Source organism: Vespa velutina, chromosome 12 (assembly GCF_912470025.1).
Source record: "Vespa velutina chromosome 12, iVesVel2.1, whole genome shotgun sequence".
NCBI lineage: Eukaryota > Metazoa > Arthropoda > Insecta > Hymenoptera > Vespidae > Vespa > Vespa velutina.
In genome coordinates this window covers 2190243-2206695 of record NC_062199.1, presented here as the reverse complement: position 1 = coordinate 2206695, position 16453 = coordinate 2190243, and the positions used below count along the sequence as shown (strand labels likewise).

Here is a 16453-nt window from a genome sequence, read left to right as displayed (position 1 = left end):
AAAAATAGCAGGAAAAGGAAATTATTTGAAGTGGTTAATCAAGAAAATTGAGATCATCAGAAATTGTTGATCAGGAAGAAGAGAAATTGAGAGTTGGAGATCATTGGAATCGCTTGGTCAAAGAAATAAAAAAGAAATGGAGCTGATCAGAATTACTTGGTCAATGCAATGAGAGAGAAAGAGAGACAGAGAGAGAGAGAGAGAGAGAGAGATGATGATGATGATGATGATGATGATCAGGATCACTTTGTCCAAAGAAACGAGACAGAAGTAGATGATCAGTAGTAACTGGTTGAGAGAGAAAAAGAGATAGAGACTGATAAGGAGCTATAGAAAGAGAAATACACGTTTAAGAGATCCTAGTTTACAAGTATGGCTTGCTGATTGGATGGACAGCTTTCTTTCTTACGATATTCTTAGCCTTCCCTTGACGCGTGAACGAGAATTTAATGGTGCAGATCGGTGAGAAAGTTTTTCCGATGGAATGATTTACGCGGTTTTGCTTTTAACGACCTCTCAGCAACTCTTTATCTATCTCATTCTCTCTAAAACTACTACCTCTCTATCTATCTATCTATTTATTTATCCGTATATCTGTCTTTACGCGCCTCACGTGAGAATGAGAGTGCTTGCCAGAGAACGAGACTGAATTGGATGTAGCAAACTCGTTTGGTCTTTACTTGGAATTTCTTTTTTTTTCTTTTTCTTTCTTTCTTTTCTTTTTTTTCTTTTTTGCCTTCAACAACAATATCACATTATTTCTCAGGATTATTGTCCAGTTCAATCGACATACATATATATATATATATATATTTTTTTTTTTTTCTTTTTTTTATCGTATTACCGATGTAATATTAAAGATAAATATATAAAGATATATTGTATTCAAGATAAAAACTATTCCTCCAAAGTTCAACATTGTCAAATCTTGACGATACGAATTACTTTTCAAACTAAAGAAAATTAAGAATTAACAAATTCTGTCGATAGAAGAACCTCTAAAACCCAGTATGGAAGTATTGTAGCACAAAAATGCCCTAAGTAAACACTAAACCATACGTCACGAATATAACCAACCCTATTTTCTAAATAAAACTTCTTGATCATAAAAGGATTAGCACAATACTCGGAAAAAAATAGAAAGACAAATAGACAGAGACGAAAAGACAAATAGACGACGAGTAGAGAAAGAAAGGAAGAGAGAGAGAGAGAGAGAGAGAGAGAGAGAGAGCGAGAGAGAGAGAGAGTGAGAGAGAGGAAGAGAGAGAGAAGGTTAAGAATAAAGAAAGAAGTTCGATCGGTGGATCTGTTCCCGACGGCCAAGTCCTTCACAATCTCGAAATTCTCTTTTTTTATTCCCCAGGTCTCTCCCCCCCCCCCTCCCATCCACCCGTGCCCATCTCTCTCTCTCTCTCTCTCTCTCTCTCCCCCTCACACACACTTTCCCTCCCTCTAGCTAAACGCGTTCTCGGGAATCGTCCTTACTCTCGCACGGATGGAAAAGTTTTCGCGGATTTGGCAACACTGCTGCGACGCGATGTTGGGCGTCTCAGCAACACTCCGCGGCGCGAAGGACGAACGACGAGGAGGTCTCGGCAAGTAGAAAAAGCCGTGCTCGACGTAACGTCCGTACCAGCGAAGCTGATAGTGGTTTTGCTGGTGGTGGTGATATGTCAGTTGAGAGTTGTTCCGGGGTGGGATAAAATGGGGCGTAACCAACGGCGGGGAAGGCAAACGCGGAGTAACGTGAAAGGTGCCGTGTGAATACTCCAAGAGTGGGAGAAGCAATACGAGAGACCGTTGCTGCACTTAACTCCAAGAGTGGTGGAACCCAATAGGCGGAGCTAAAGGTTTACCCCTCCGTCGCTGATTTCCGTACGTGTTAAACGCGAGCCAATACGCTCGAGAGAGAGACAGAGATAGAGGAGAGAGAAAGAGAGAGAGAGAGAGAGAGAGAGAGAAAGGGATTCGCATTGCTGGGTCGTGCGAATTTTGGCACGATTAAACTTTTCAACCGAGTTTCCACGGTAAAAGGCAAGCCAAACCAGCCAAGCCGCAAATAAAGTTTTTTCAATGTCAGCTTTTCAAACTGGAATGAAGATCAAGCGAAATAAACTCTCTCTCTCTCTCTCTCACTCACACGCACACACACACACACACACACACACACATACACACTCTTTCTCTTTTCCTCTCTATCTTTGAATACTTGCGTTGGAACTCTTTCATCTTTTTATGCGCATTATACAATCTTGAGAGTTAGTCTCTAAATATGATAAAAATGAGAAAGTTAATCGTAATTAAACAGATATATTCACGATCAAAATATAGGACATAGTGATTGGTGTATATGTCCAAAAATACATGAGTAAATCGATAAGAAGGAAGGCATCGAATCAGTTTAGAAAATCATCAAAGATCTTTACGAATATTATCGGATAAAAAATTGATCGTCCCAAATAAAATTACGACATCGGGTAGATCCACAATGGGGACGGTGGGGGGAGGACATCGAAGGTGTCCTGTCGCTTAACGTAGAATCGTGCTTGTTGCCTCCCTACCCTCTAACTGCCCCCGCCCACTCCGGGGTGTTAATGGGCGTACTCGCGGTTAACACCCTAGCTGGCATGATGGTGGGAGTTGGATTACCCCTCTTGCCCCTAGCGGTACGTCACCAGGAGAGATCCTGACGACAACTCTCCTCCAAGTTGGCGGTAGGAAGAATAACTCTCGTCGTTGGTCTCGTGTTCTCTTCCGATCAGATCGTCGATCAGAAAGAGAGAGAAAGAGAATAATTTGAAGATAGAAAGAGGAAAGAGATTGTGGAGTAGGAGCAGCAGGGTAAGGTGTGGGAAGAGAAGAGAAGAGAAGGGGAGCGTCGGAAAAGGCGTCGAGAGCAACGCCGTTCGGATTGGCGTTCCGGCGCCAATCCGAGCTAGGAGCGCTCATTATCGCCCAACGGCTGGTCAGGAGGAGAGAGAGAAGGTGCTAGGACGTTTCCCCACCTTCTCGCTCGAGTGACGCGCCACCGTATCTCTATCCTTCTCTTACCGACAAGGGAAAAGAGAGGGTAGGCTTCTTCGAAAGTGTATGTGAGAGGTGTGCGCGCGCGCGTTCAGTTAAAACGGAAACTGGTGGGGATGGCAAAGTCCCCACTACCAAAGTCCAAGGGAGCTCCCTAGCTCGGTTAACTCGTCGTCGTTGTCGTTGCCGTCGCCGACGTTGGAATAGGGGAAGGGAGGAGGAGCCCCCGCCGCACGGCCTCAGTCTTCGCGTCGCTGCCCTCCAGCATTCACGCCTCCCGCGTCCGTTCCGCGGCGCAGCCACACTCCGTTCTCTCTCTTTTCTCTCTCTCGTTGTGTGTTCTCTCGTTGTGTGTTGTGTGTCGCTGTCCTTCTCCTCGTCGTCGTCGTCGTCGTCGTCGTCGTCGTCGTCGTCGTCGTCGTCGTCGTCGTCATCGTTGCCGCCGCCGCCGCCGCCGCCGCCGCCGCCACCGCCGCCGTCGTCGTCGTCGTCGTTGTGGTCGTCGTGTCGTATCGTCGTTGGCGTAGTCGTCGCCACTGTCGTCGTCTTTTACGTTCTCGTGCGCGCATGTGTGTACGTTGGGAGTCAGTGTATTAGTGTATTTGTGAGAGTGAAACCCACACATATACACCTATACATACATAGGCACAAACACTTGGACATTATTCACTTGGTGGACGATTCACATATACCTAAGCAACCAAGAGAGTCACCCTACCACGCTCGGCAGCGCACAGGGACACGCACTCACACGTTCTCCTCGAATCCGGACGGGACTTTAGCACACCAACACCTCCGCGGGAGGTGTGGGGGTGAGCCCCCAGAGGAGGTGTCAATCCTAGCGCTGCTCAGTGACCATCGCGGCGCCACCCAAGTAACACCTTTCGTCCGCTCTCTCTCTGCAACAGCACACCGGCAGATCTAGTCGACGTTTTAGACTCGAGTCCAAAAGGGAAAGACAGACTCGTTTCTTAAGTTGTTTTCTTTTTTTTTTTCTTTCCCTTCATTTTTCCCTTTTTCAATTTCAATAATATCACCTAGTCGTCGAAACGTACTTTCAACGAGTCATCGAACGTAATCTATCGAATATTAAAAACTTTTTTCTCTCTCCTTTTCTTATTCTATTCTTGTCTGCCAAAGAAGACCCTCAAGCAAAGACAACGGCTCAACAGAGGGAGGGAGAGAGAGAGAGAGAGAGAGAGAGATAATTCTTCTTTTTCTTCTTCTTCTACTACTACTACTACTACTAGTACTACTACTACTACTACTACTACTACTACTACTATTATTCTTCGTAGTACCTTGGCAGGAACAAGATTAATACGTTTTTACTGATCTGGTGTTTACCTAGTCTTGTGTCTACGTTAATCTTCACGACGCGTTCTCTCTCTCGTGTGATCACGGCCCGTCGGACGGTGGCGTCTTCGAGCGTGGACTACGTTCTCGTGCCTCCTCATCATTTTCAGTCTCTCTCCCTCCCTCTCTCCCTCTCTCTCTTTCTCTAATCTCTCTCTCTCCCTCTCTCTAACACGCACATACACACAAACACACACACACACACACACACACATATATATATATATATATATACATAAAATCTATTTATCCTTCTGTCTATCCTTTTGTGTAAAAATCGTGAAGCAAAAAAGTGTACGGGCAAACAGTGAAAAAGAGTAATCCTTCTGGTGAATTGAAAGATAGTGAAAGGATTGTTAAAAATGGGAGCGACTGTAGGTGCAATCAGATCGACGCAATAAAAGTGACAGTGCTTGATTAAAAGAGTTTCGTCGATAACGTTATTGTTTTACCTAATAACGATAGTGAACATAAAGGATCTTTGTCGAGAGAAGTGAGAAAGAAGATGAAGAAGGGAAGAATCGATGGGTCGTTGAAGGCGAGGGTGAATCATCACGTTGGTAGGAAACGACGTGAACGTTCGAAGGATCAGAATCCTCGACGTTCCTGAACGGAAATGTTATGAATATGTTAGAGCGTGGTATTGAATAAGAGCAAGTGCCTCACGTGGTATCCACAGCGGAATATCAAAGAGAGCGAAAAAGAAAAAACAGAGAGAGAGAGAGAGAGAGAGAGAGAGAGAGAGAGACGCAAGACAGAAAGACAAAAAAAGTAGTTGGTAGAGGCAAGGAAGGTTAAAGGAAAAAAAAACAAACAAAAAAAAAAAGGAGAGTTTGAGTCACTCGAAGAGGAATCTCGCGCGACTCGGCACACTCGCCCGTCTCGATGAGATTCGAACAGGAGACAGCGTGCAGGGGTACCCACTGCGCCAGCACTCCGCAACCCTCCGCGCTGCAACAGCGAACACGGCCCGAGGAGTTGGTGGTGGAGGAGGAGGAGGACTCTTCCTCCCTGAAGGACGACATTGTCGTAGGTCAACGATTAAGACGCAGAGAATTGGAGGCTAACGTGGTCGAGGGTGCGAAGACGGGGCCGAGGGCCGAGGCGGGGGGGCCTGGGATGGCGTACCCCGCGTCAGCGACGGCTCTGAATCAGCACTCGCCGTTCGCAAGCTCGTTGACGAGCTCGCTTGCGAGCTCCCTCGGTGGTGGACCACTTGGTGCTGCCAGCGGCGGAGGAAACGCTGGTCCTCTCGCAGCTGGTGCACCAACTTCTAATAATCCTAACGGCCATATCTCAACGGCCGGTGGACAACATTTACCAGCACCGGCTGCACCAAGACCAACGGATTTTAGCGTTTCCTCTTTATTAACCGCTGCGAACACTCATCCGCCTATCTTAGGTGGTTCCTCGTCTCAAGGTAGCGCTTCACCACCACCTGGTGGACCTGGTAGTCCAGCGGCAGCACCCGAAACTCCACCACCTTTACCGACTCAAAGGGAATTGTCTCATCCCTCGTCGGCTGTTGCCGCTGCTAGTTACTTTAGTGCTGCCGCACTGGCAGCCGCTGGTTTCTATAATCCGGCGGCTCATTTGCCGCCAACTAGCTCACCAGGACCGACGGCTCATCATCTTCAGGGCAAAGCTATATTAACCAGTCCTCATCATCATCCGCATCTTAATCCTCACGGCATCACGCCACCAGGTGAGATTAAAATACTCAATAATCCACAAATCGGAATTATTTTCTCCGTATCTTTTCCTCTATTCTAGAGCTAAATAATAGATCGTCATCTTAAGAATCGTCCAGTTTCTCATTCGTCCCGTTTCTCTTATATCTTTATATAGACTTGTTTTTTTACGACACTTTACGACTTTGACATTGATTGCCTCGAGGGCATCGATGATATTAATTATTCGACGAATCATATTTCTCCGTTCGGTTATCTTTCAAAGAAAAAATATCATAACCAACGAAAAGTTCTCTATCGCGAAGAAAAATTCCATGTTCAATATGTACAGGGCAATGTTCGTAACAATGTAAAGAGAGAAAAAGAGAGAGAGGGAGAAATAATGAAGAAAGACGGATAGACGGATAAAAAGAAAGAGAGAGAGAGAGAGAGAGAGTAAATGTATGTGTGTTTGTGAGGGAGGGGGGGATAAGATCGAGAATGCGGTTGTGACGCTGCGGAAAAAATTCGCTTTGCTTATACGTCGGCAATACGTTATGACGTCGGCTAAGATAATGCAATCGATGTGGCATATCTCGGTGAGTTAAATGAGCTGCCGAACGTAAATGCAACGTTGAAATATAATTTTGGATTTCTCTTTGATAAGAATTTAGATGGCGAGTTAGGCTCTTCCTTATACCTCGTTTCTAAATCATTTCTATTGAACTAATATTAAAAAGTTTCTTATTTTTTAATATTACTTTTCTTCTCGTTCGAAGGAAAAAGTTTGTTTCTTCTTCTTTTGCTTTTTATTTATTTACTTTTCTTTTTTTTTCTTCTTTTCTTTTTTCCTTCGAAAAAAAAAAAAAAAAGAAAACAAGGAGAAAGATAGAAGGGACAGGTGTTGTTGGATTTTAAGACCGATAATGCCGTTGTTCATCCTACGTTGTCTTATCTGACATCTCATTATTATATACGTCCACTTCATCCGCCGTAAACTACTTATTTCTCTTCGTTAACTTAAATGATGAATTAATCGCGTCGATACGTATGTTCGCATTGATACGTATTATTTTCTATTTACTATGTCCGGCGATTGACTGTGCAAATTTTATATTTGATATTTTTCATTTTTCGGTGCCGATAGGACCGATTGTTTGTTTCGATATTATTTAATTAATTCAATTAAAAAGTTCTCCTGACATTTTTCTTCCATACGTTTGATATTATTTTGTCGAAAGAATGAATTATTCAACGATATTTCATTTAGAAGATTAAATCATCGATCAAAGATATTCTCCGTCGTTCTAAATTTCTAATCCCTTCTAATACTATATATTAAATAAATAAATAAATAAATATATATATATATATATATATATATATTTGAAAGAGTCGATTAAATTAGTTCAATTTTCTTAGATCTCTGTAGGATCTATTTATACCACTCGATTCGTCGGACATTGTTTCAAGAAATGAATTATTTATTATTATTTTTAACGAATTGAATAACGTTTGATTATATCTTTCATAATCTAATATTTTCAATTCGAATATATTGATAATATTTCGATTAAATCCCATTTCAACATTATTGCGACGATCTTCATGCGTATTTGACTATTTCTACATTGTTCAAATATTTTCTATATATCATTCTTCGCTTGTCAAAGTTAAAATTTTAATACGCTTTTTCAATTTAAAATCTTAAAAATCCTGTCAAAATACTTTTTGCAAATTATTCTATAATATCGTTCAAAAGATATAGATCATTTTGTATTTCTTAAGAAATCTATTCGGATAACATTGGAATTAAATATTTTCTATTATCGTCTTTCAAAATTACTAATCCATTGATAATAATTCATTGTTGTCGTCTACGGTCTACGGATTAGAAATGGTCGTCTACATAGATACGAATAATTCTTTTGTTAGAACTCGTATTATGTTGACTTGTTATTGCAAAAAAAAGAAAAGAAAATATATATATATATATATATATATATATATATATTTTTGTTTTCTAATAAATTAGAGAAAAAGAGAGAGAGAGAGAGAGAGAGAAAGAGTGTCTGTGTATGAGAGAAGGAGAGGGTGGGAGGGAAAGGGAAAAAGAGGATCTTTCTCCCTTCACTTTTCTAGTCTTGGGCTCTTGTCCAAGTGACCGTAGGTAGAGTGACGATTAATCTTGCCAAGGGCATGTCCGACGTCTCGAGCATTCGAAATTCGGTGCGTGTAACTTGTGCGTTTCTTTTGCCGCGCTTGTACGAAGACGTGAGCGCGTAAAACTCGTGTCAACCGGTTAGATACGACGAATACATAACGAGATCTTAAGACGATAGAAATGAAATAATTTAGACGAAATAGAAAATCTATCTTCTTGTCTGATACTTTTAACTTCGTTACTTTTTCAGTTTTCTTGTTCTCTCTCTCTCTCTCTCTCTCTCTCTCTCTCTCTCTCTCTCTCTCTCTCCATTTTTTCTTTTTTTTTTCTTTCACCTTTCACGTTCTTTCTAATTTATTTACTTTACTTTTCTTTTCTTTTTTTCTTTTCCTTACTTAGTTCCCCCCTCGGTCTAATTATTATCTAAGATTAATAATGTTAGGCCTTAATTTCCAAGGAAATTTGTATCAAATTATAACTTTGAATCGATTATGTATTATTTGGTATTTCTATTTTTCTTTTTTTTTTTCTTTACAAGTCGTTACAAATAGGAAAGAAAGAAATAATCGCTCGACGTTTGTCACTTTCTTTCCCTCTCTCTCTCTCTCTCTTCTTTTCTTTTTTTTTTCTATTTGAAAATATTATCTCTCATATTTTTATACTTTGAAGGCGAAATTATACTAATTTTATACACACGTGTTTAAATATAATTAGTGTACATTAGAAGAAGAAAATAATTTTTCTACGTTTATCCCCCCGCCTCTCTCTCTCTCTCTTTCTCTCTCTTTATTATCCCTTCTTTTCTATCTACTTTTTAAAAAAATCAATTTTACTTTCAACGATATTAAATTATCTGAAATTAATTCATTTCTTAAATCATAAATTTTTTCTTTTTTTTTTCTTTTCTTCTTTTTTTTTTTTTTATTTCAGTAATAAGAAAGGATTCGTGTCTAACTTGGATTAATTTATTTCCTTTTTTTCTTTTCTTTTTTTTTTTTTTCCTTTTTTGTTTTGTTCCGTTTCTTCCACTTTTTATTATTCGAACGATTTTTAATTCGTCCCTTTTATAATAAAAATTTTCAAAAAGGATTTGAATATCCTTGAAAAATCATTGACGTCAATATCGTTAACGAACGTCACTTAAACGATTATTTATTATTCGCGATAACAAAACGCAAATTATCGCGTAAGGTTCTTGTCAATAAGCGTCGCTATCGTTAGTCCTTCAACATTTTTGAAATTATTAATATGCCATATGCTTAAACTAACTTACATATACATTCACACACGCGTACACACGCGTACACACGCGTACACACATACATCCACATGTATATGTATATATATATATATATCTACATATATGTACATACGAAGAACATAGGATCGGGAAAGCGAGAATGTCGGCACGTTTGAAGCTTCGGTAACGCCGAAGGAGATATTTTTCTCGATGGAAAAGTCTCCGCTCACGGAAACTCGTTTGGCAGCCATTTTTCAACCTTCCTCGGACTATAAAAAAAAAGGGGGGGGGGAAAGAAAAAAAAAGAAAGAAACAAAAAAAGAATTCGATTGCGAAATGATGAAATGTACTCTCGTGCCTTTTTTCGGCTTGTTCTAGATACGAAAATTAACAATTTGTGATATTTAGTCGATTTTTTTTTTGTTTCTGTTTTTTGTTTTTTTTTTCCTTTTTTTTTCTTTTTTTTGTTTGTCCTTTTTTTTTCGTTCATACAAAACGAACATTTATCCGTGTAAATATATATATATATATATATATATATATATATATATATATACGAAGAAAATTTTTAAAATATTTTACTAATAAAATGATTTTCCGATTATATTCTAAATCTGATTGAGCATTGTCCGTGATCGAATAAATACGTACGTTCGATTTTAAATCCGTTGATTTGTTTATTTCGTATAATTTATATTAGATGAAAAATTTTACGTTATTTTATCGCACGACATTATTTCGAATATAAAAGTCTCATTAGAAACGTTCCTTTCGATGATAATATTTGTTAGAATATTCTTCTTAATGAGCATAAGAACTTATAGATATTAATTGAAATCGTGAATTTGTTCTTTTTTTGTTTCCTTTTTTTTTCTTTTCGTTTCTTTTTTCTTTTTTTTGTTTCTTTCTTTTTTTTTACCCCCATAAAATATAAAGGAACATTGTCGTGCAAAGAGAAAAATCAATGCTCGTCGTAAGTTCTTTCGCATATTTTCGAATTTTATTTTATAAATTTGTTAAAACAATGAAATCTTCTTCATAAAGTTATATAAAACTTAATGTCTACACACATACACACATATATATATATTTTTTTTATTGCTATTATTTTGTTTTTAAATTTGAAAACTCTCGTTAATATTTTATCCAATTTTTTATGTAACACTCATCGTCAGCTTTTACTTTAATGGACGAATAAAAAGAAAACGATAGAGTAGAGTATTTCCCTTTGATCTAGATTCATCAAAACGTTTTCATTGCCTTCTTGTTTAATAAATAAAATAAAAAGAAAAAGAAAAAAAAAATATTTATATATATATATATACATATATATAAGAAAGGAAAAATAATAAAAAAGAAGAAAAAGAAAAAAAAAATACGAGGAAAGATCGTGACATTTTATTTTTATTTTATACAAATCGTTCGTTTTATTTCGCTCAACGTTCAAACGCCCTTTTAAACCTGCATTTCCCATTTTATCAATGTTAAAATTATTTGAAGAAAAAAGAGATAGATAGAGAGAGAGAGAGAGAGAGAGAGAAAAAGAATCATTAAGCTACGAATCTTAAGAAATTATAAATAAATTTTGTAAACGAAAGTTTTGTTCTAAATTTCGTTAGAAAATCGAACAATTTTTTTTCGTCGATTTGAAATCGACGTGTTTTTCAATCTGAAAGGCCAATTTTGAATTTTCCATTGGGACATAACCATGGCAAACAAAAATGTGCGATAAAAATACAATTCTGTTTTCTAAGTGAAATGTTTAAACAATTTCTCTCGAAAGAGTTAAAAGAAAAGAGAAAAAAAAAGAAATACATATATCCTGATAAAAAATCGAGAAACGTTTTTTTCAAATCGATTTCTAGAGATAGTTTCGTAGGTACGATTTTAGGTGTAGCAAAAAAAAGAAAAAAAAAGCAAAGAAATGGAAAAAAAAGGGGAACATTAAAATAATAAAAATGCGCTACCAAACAACAAAAGAGAGAGAAAAGAAAAGAAAAAAATAAAAGAAATGAAGAAATAGAAATTACGATCGACGGATAACAAACTTCGTGCGCGAAACGATTTTATTATTTTCCGAGCTTACGTTGTGCGGTCGAAGAAACCATATAGATTTGTTCTCGCGTGCCGATTTTGTTTTCTCTCTGTCTCTCTCTCCCTCTCTTTCTCTCTCTCTCTCTCTCTCTCTCTGTCTTTCTCTCTTTCTTTGTGTAACAATAGAGAAAAACAAAAACAGAAAAATATATATAAAAAAATAATAAAAAATAAACGTTTCTATTTGTCTACGAGAACGTTCAATCGTCATTTAGAAATCGTACGTTCAGAAACGTCATCTTCATTCCATTAAAATACATTTTTATTGTTATTATAAATAATTTTTATTAATAACAATAATAATAATAATAATAATAATAATAATAATAATGATAAAAATGAGACGTCAATTATTCGTGAGAAAAATTTATTTTAATTCAATTTTGTTTTAAGTTGTCACATCGGGAAAAATGTTCGATCTACCTAGATATATGAGATTTATTTCAATTAAAAATAAAGTGACATATGAACAATCATAAAAATAATAATATAAGGAAAAAAATATGTTAATAACACACACATACACAAGCATACATAATTTTATAAATAAACATCTCAATTTATCAAACTCAAAGTCTAATATAAAAATATCATATAGATAAACTTTTTTTTTTATCTCTTCTTACTGTATACATTCAGAAACGTTTCGATACATAATCGGATGCATTTATATTGAAAGAAAAAAAAAAAAAAAAAAAAAAAAAAAAAAAAAAAAAAAAGAGAAGGAAAATTCCAGACAAAAGGAAGAGAAAAAACAAAAACAGAAAGAGAAAAAAAAGAAGAAAGAAAAGAAAAATTAGTTAAAATCACGAAGAGCATGAAAATACGTTGGATTAATTAAAACGTGACGTGTCAATACTATTTCCACCATTCTCATAACGTTTTCTCTCTTTACAAATACAACGTAGTAGTAATAATGAGAGTGAAATAAATGAAAGAGAAAATTTTATATAAACGTAAACCGTGTAAATCTATGCGTGTACGTGTTTGTTGCGGTTATGTATGTATGTATGCACATATATATATATATATATGTGTGTGTACGTATGTGTGTGTACATATTCGATATATCACAAAAGCTCGATAATTACTACTGCATTAACAAAAAGAACAAATAAACTCGATTTACATGAGAAAGATATAAAAGCGATTAATGCGATGATTAACACGTAGGTATATCGTCGATCGGTAGAAACAGAAACAGAAACAGAAACAGAAACAGAAACAACAACGGCAACAAGCTAACGGCTTCCTACGTTAGCTCCACGTGCAACAGGTTTTAAACATTTTTACGATAAACAGCGTGCGCTCGCGCGCACCTTTCCATGTAATTAATCGAAATGGAAAGGAAATTCAGGAAGCCGTGGCACGTCGCGAGACATTAAACGAGTCGTTAGTTAAATATGAGCTATTGCTTTAATCGGACAGAGATAGATAGATAGATAAATATATATATATATATATATATATATATATATATATATATATATAGTTAGATAGATAGATAGATAGATAGATATATTACAAACTTTCCTGTAGATGTTCAATTCTAACTTATCCATGTAATAGGTGAATTATCGTTATTGAATCATGATTGAGAAAATTATTATACACACGATTATACCAATCCCTTCAGGAATATACTTTTCCACTTTATAAATTATTGATTAATTAATCAGTTGGAAAATTATGTAGACATACGGGATGTCGGTCGATTAGAATACATTCGTTAATTGTCTTATCTTTTTCTTTTTCTTTTTTTTTATGATGAATATGCGATTAATTAATCAGGAAAATAAGGAAAATTCAAAGAAGTCGATTTATTGAAAAAATGTTTTATGGATTTAACTTTTCGAATCGATATATTTTTGAATGATTATTCAAAAAAGAAAAGAGAGAGAGAGAGAGAGAGAAAGAAAGAAAATAACATGAATGTTTTGTAAGTCGTTATTGTAAATATTTATCATTGGATTTTGAATTTTTCGTATTAACGAATAAGCCAATGTTATCGTCGTTAAAACGAGAATCGTTAGTTTAATTAATTTTCGACAATGTACGTGCGATTAATCTTAAATTCGATATAACTGAATCGACGTGTAAATTTACAATTACATAAGATCTATGTAAATACATTGATTTAATTGATTGTTTTCTTTTTCCTTTTTTTTTTCTTTCTTTTTTCTTGTTTTTTTCTTTTTTTTATTTTTTTTATTTTTTTTTTCTTGTAACACAGTCAGTCGTAGAATATTATCTTACACGGCACATTCGACAATTAATCATGCCAAATGGTTCTTAAATGAAATTGTAGATTGAAGAAAAAAGAAAACAAAAAAAAAAAAAAAAGAACAAACACAAAAGAAAAGAAATGTACAAGTAAATTTTTTATAACGTAATTTATAATAATCTAAATTATAATAATAGAGAGAATACGTTTGCACACCGTCGAAAACACATGTTTTTAATCGATGCTATCTTGAAAAAAAAAAAAAAAAGAATAAAAACAATTTTAAGCAATGTTAATAATTCTCACTAAGAGAATCTCTCTCTCTCTCTCTCTCTCTCTCCTTCTCTCCCTCTCTCTATCACTCTTTATCTTTATACTTTGCATCTGGCGATAAATAAACGTTCATGATCATACGTCGAATAGGATAATTGTTAGAACAGATAGATTGCTCCATTGACCTAAGAAGAGAACGAATACGTCAATTCTATATTTAAGTACTCGCGTCTCCTTCGTCTATTTCGTACCAAGAGTATCTATAGTATGGTTATATTTGCAAACGTTTAGCTCTTCCGAAAGAGAATTTACATTTTAGAGCTCGTAAAAAAGATAGAGAAATGGAGAGGGTAAGTAGAAACTCTCTCTCTATCTATCTCTCTCTCTCTCTCTCTCTCTCTCTTACTCTCTCTCTCTAGGTGAGGTAACGTGAACGGGATGTTGAGGGTAAAAAAAAAAAATAAAGAGGGGATGGAGGTTAAGCGAGATAGGGGGGGATGGGGAGGGTAGGTAAAAAGAAAAGAGAATAGAAGAAGCTTCTTTGGAAAGTTTTCGACTTATTCTTCTTCTTCTTCTTCTTCTTCTTCTTCTTTTTCCTCTTATTTCTTGATCAAAGAGAGTTTATTTTAAACGTGCGAGTACAAAGTATGGAAATAAAAAAAAAAAAAAATGAAAAGAGAATGGGAAATATTTATGAGTATAGTTGTTGAAAAGGAAAAAAAAAAAAACGAAAAAAAAAAAAAAAAAAAATTAAAGGATTATCCATTCGAACGGCCATTATTATTCTCATTTCTTATTTCTTTCATTGTTTGAAACTTTCCGAAAGGACATTTTTGGCAGGATAAAATCGATGCTTTTTCTTTTCTTTTCTTTTCTTTTCTTTTCTTTTTTTTTTCCAAATGAACGATCACGCTTTTAAAACTATAGAGTTATAATATGTATCCGGTTAACCTTCAGTTTTCAAAAATATATTTGAAAGATTTCAAAGTGACGATAAGAAGGAAAATTTCGAAATTTATTATCCCATCGATCTTTTTCTTTTTTTTTTTTTTTTTTTTTTTCAAAGATAAATTTCCCTTTTTAAATCATTCAAAAAGGATTGGTTTTGACGATAATATGAAATAGTTATATTAGATTTATTGTACTTAAGAAATATATTACTTATCTGATTTTCTAAATCTTAAGTTCGAATAAGGGATAATGGATTTCTTCGGATTATGATTATCGGATAGCTTTATGAATGAAAATATAATATGACCAGATATATGGCCGGTAAGTTTGACAATGATTTAAATGAATTTAATGACGATAATGCGTTCGATTAGGAAAGGCATTAAAATGTCAAAATAAAATCTATAAATATAAATTGATTGACGCTAATGATTTTTTTTGTGCTTTCTTTTACCATTATACATATATATATATATATATTTGTTAGGTTTAGGACTGGGTCCGCATACACCCGAAGAAGCAGCAGTCCTGGCGGCGGCAGCAGCTGCATTACATCATCATCATCAAGGTGGTCCTGGAGGTCCAGCAATGAGGCCTCTCAGGCCACCTTTACCTCCAGGGATGCTGCATACATCGCCGCATCCCTTGGCACCGCATCATCCCTTAGCCGCACCTCATCATCCTTTGGTACCACCTCATCATCCAGAGGAAGATGGTGTTGTCGATGACCCTAAGGTCACGTTAGAGGGGAAAGAACTTTGGGAAAAGTTTCATAAACTTGGCACGGAAATGGTCATTACCAAAAGTGGCCGGTAAGTTTCGATCAATTTGTAATTTTATTTTCTCTCTTTTTTTTTTTCTTTTTTCTTCTTCTTCTTCTTCTTTTTCTTTTTCTTCTTTAATATATATGTACACACACATATATATATATATATATATATACATATATACATATATATATATATATAATTATATTGCTAAACTGTTAGTTAAGGCAAATATTTGGATTTTGTACCTTGAAATCTTATTTCATCGATCGTTAGAAATATTGATGGATATTTTTTCATCCAGAAAGATATTCCTTTTTGTTTCTGATTAAAACGAGCAATGCCAAATGATATTTTTTTTATCATTTCTCTTTACTATCGATAAACATTCCGTACAATGATGGATTATTATCGATATCATTTTAAATCATATTAAAATATGAATATATTCTAAATGACGGGGTGTGAATTGAGAGAATTTTTCATCATTGATATGAATCCCTTTTAGAAAATATTCCCGATGAACGACAAGCGAAACATACATCGTTTACTTTATTATAACAATATTATTGAAAATATGCTGTTGAATGTTCTACAACAAGTTAGTGACAGAAGTAACTGGAGGTTCATCTATATCCCACTTTTCATCCTTTCAAGTAAACTCGAACGATCATAGTTTATACAAACCCA

General features: G+C 35.6%; 2 protein-coding genes across 9 annotated transcripts in view; both read left to right on the top strand.

Annotated features, from left to right (window-relative positions):
- Nucleotides 1-1010: 1010 nt before the first annotated feature.
- LOC124953527 lies at nucleotides 1011-3949 on the top strand. Its single transcript, XM_047505051.1, has 3 exons — nucleotides 1011-1016; nucleotides 1554-1672; nucleotides 3019-3949. Exons 1-3 carry the CDS (start codon nucleotides 1011-1013, stop codon nucleotides 3947-3949), a joined length of 1056 nt encoding a protein of 351 aa, XP_047361007.1.
- Nucleotides 3950-4008: 59 nt separating this feature from the next.
- LOC124953493 (optomotor-blind protein) overlaps nucleotides 4009-16453 on the top strand; it is a 137180-nt gene continuing 124735 nt past the window's right edge. For 3 of the 8 annotated variants that reach the window (XM_047504960.1, XM_047504955.1, XM_047504953.1), the window contains exons 1-2: nucleotides 4015-6085; nucleotides 15484-15808. In XM_047504960.1, the coding sequence (XP_047360916.1) occupies nucleotides 5266-6085; nucleotides 15484-15808 (1145 nt within the window). In that variant the 5' untranslated portion in view covers nucleotides 4015-5265. Of the gene's footprint in view, nucleotides 6086-15483; nucleotides 15809-16453 lie in introns of all 8 variants that reach the window. The other 5 variants (XM_047504958.1, XM_047504952.1, XM_047504954.1 and 2 more) reach the window with 4 other exon arrangements.